The sequence below is a fragment of the Panicum virgatum genome, chromosome 8K, assembly GCF_016808335.1.
Source record: "Panicum virgatum strain AP13 chromosome 8K, P.virgatum_v5, whole genome shotgun sequence".
In the NCBI taxonomy this organism is placed as follows: domain Eukaryota; kingdom Viridiplantae; phylum Streptophyta; class Magnoliopsida; order Poales; family Poaceae; genus Panicum; species Panicum virgatum.
In genome coordinates this window covers 34,276,710-34,278,459 of record NC_053143.1, presented here as the reverse complement: position 1 = coordinate 34,278,459, position 1,750 = coordinate 34,276,710, and the positions used below count along the sequence as shown (strand labels likewise).

The following is a 1,750-nucleotide window of genomic DNA, read 5'->3' as shown; positions in this document are numbered from 1 at the left end:
TGAGCGAAAAAAGCAAGGAATATATACATAAACCAAAGTATGACTTCTGGTTTACCCCCAACATACAAGGACATTACAATATGTCACAGTGTATCCATACACAGATTACATAATTTCATTACAGCTGATTCACGACTCCGCGCTCGGCTCTTGCTCCAGGATATCCACTATCTTATCGGCTATCGGCTTCACCTCCCCCACAAAGGCAATAAACTTCTCCTCTGAGCAATCAACGGAGATGCCCTCACCTAGTGGGACAAGGTTCGCCTTCAGCCAATAAGACTTTACTAACCCGAGTACGTGTGACACGTAACCTCGGGTGGTATCCGAGAGGTACCTCATAATCGTTTGCGGAGCACCTTGCAGTTGCTCTAGCAAAGTCTTGTCTACCTGGGTACTCTCTTCGGGTGGATCCACCATATCTACCACAGCCTGCGCAGCAGCCCTCAGCTCACCGAGATCTTTTTCACGGAGATCCTTCTCCTCAGCCATGTTCTTGATCTGCTGGAGAGCCTCGACGAGCTGCGTGTCAGCATCCTTTAACATCTTCCTGAATTTTTCCATTTCATCTGTACGACGGTACACAAGGTTCTTTAAGTCAGTCACCAGATCTTCTTTAGTTTCTAATAAATTTTTGAGCTCTGCGTGAATATACGACTATAAGCAACCACAAAATGATGGAAGGAGCTTCGTTCGACTACTTCAACACAAGGAAAACAGGATAAGGAGCTGGTTCTCTTGAGCTTGTTCGGCCCTCAACTTCTCCAACTCTAGAAACTTGGCAGTGTCATAATTGGCTAGTTCCCATACACAGAGGAGCACGTTAGCCAATTAGTCGATTGCACAGTTAAATACTCGATAAGCAATAATACTTACCGATAGGAATTTCTGGTATTTTGACAAATTCTTGTGCTGACCTGACCCGATCTGCCGGTAGCAGGAAGTCCTTTAAAGGAGCTTCTTCGGCTACTGGTAGATGGCCCATCCCCATCCCAGAATCAGCAATCGTCATAGGTTGCTTTTCAATTGCTAATGGTTGATCTGCTGATCCAAATGCTTCATCAAGACACACGAAAAAGGCAAAGGGAAAGGAATCGACGTATAAGGAAGATATTAACGTTCGCTTGCCTGGTAGGATCTTGGGTCCTTCTAGCAGCAGAGTGACACCATGACCACCTCGGACCGCCTCCTCTGCTCCAATTGGTGCTCCTTTCTCTGAACCCATAGAAGCCTCCTCAGCGGTGGATGACGGGAGGACGAAGCCGATCGCGGCCTAGAGCAGAGAAGTAGCCGATGCTGCCATGGCCGAATCAGGCTCGGGGGCTGGCGATGCGACGGACGGATCCGTCAATCCCAACCCCAAATCGGCTGCTTTGCTACAAAGAAGAGGCAGAACGCCAAGAAAAAGCACTCGAGGAAGAAGATTACGACTTCAAGAAATCAAGAATTACAAATTAAGACAAGCTACAAAAACTTACCAGGCAGACTTCCTAATCGGAAGCATGCTAGCTCTAGCAGGATGGCTTCAATATCTCTTGACGGGTCCACTAGAGTGGAGGATACATACCCATTCCAATATTGTAACAGCCAAAATTTTGGGTTTTCCAAAATTTCATTAAAAATTTGAAATTTCGAATTTATAACTAAAATTTTGCATAATTTGAACGTGACAGGATTTATTTCGCGCAAATTATTTCAAATTCAAAAACGTTTAAAATAAAAACCTCACAAAAATATTTTTGAATGACTT

General features: G+C 44.8%; 1 protein-coding gene across 1 annotated transcript; it reads right to left on the bottom strand.

The window, feature by feature from the left end:
- LOC120644476 lies at positions 1 to 1,513 on the bottom strand. The gene is made up of 4 exons (XM_039921105.1): positions 1,479 to 1,513; positions 1,129 to 1,376; positions 877 to 1,041; positions 1 to 569 (listed from the first exon to the last, which is right to left on the bottom strand). The coding sequence occupies exons 2-4, from the start codon at positions 1,223 to 1,225 to the stop codon at positions 130 to 132; spliced, it is 702 nt and encodes a 233-aa protein (XP_039777039.1). The 5' UTR covers positions 1,226 to 1,376; positions 1,479 to 1,513; the 3' UTR covers positions 1 to 129.
- Positions 1,514 to 1,750: the final 237 nt, after the last annotated feature.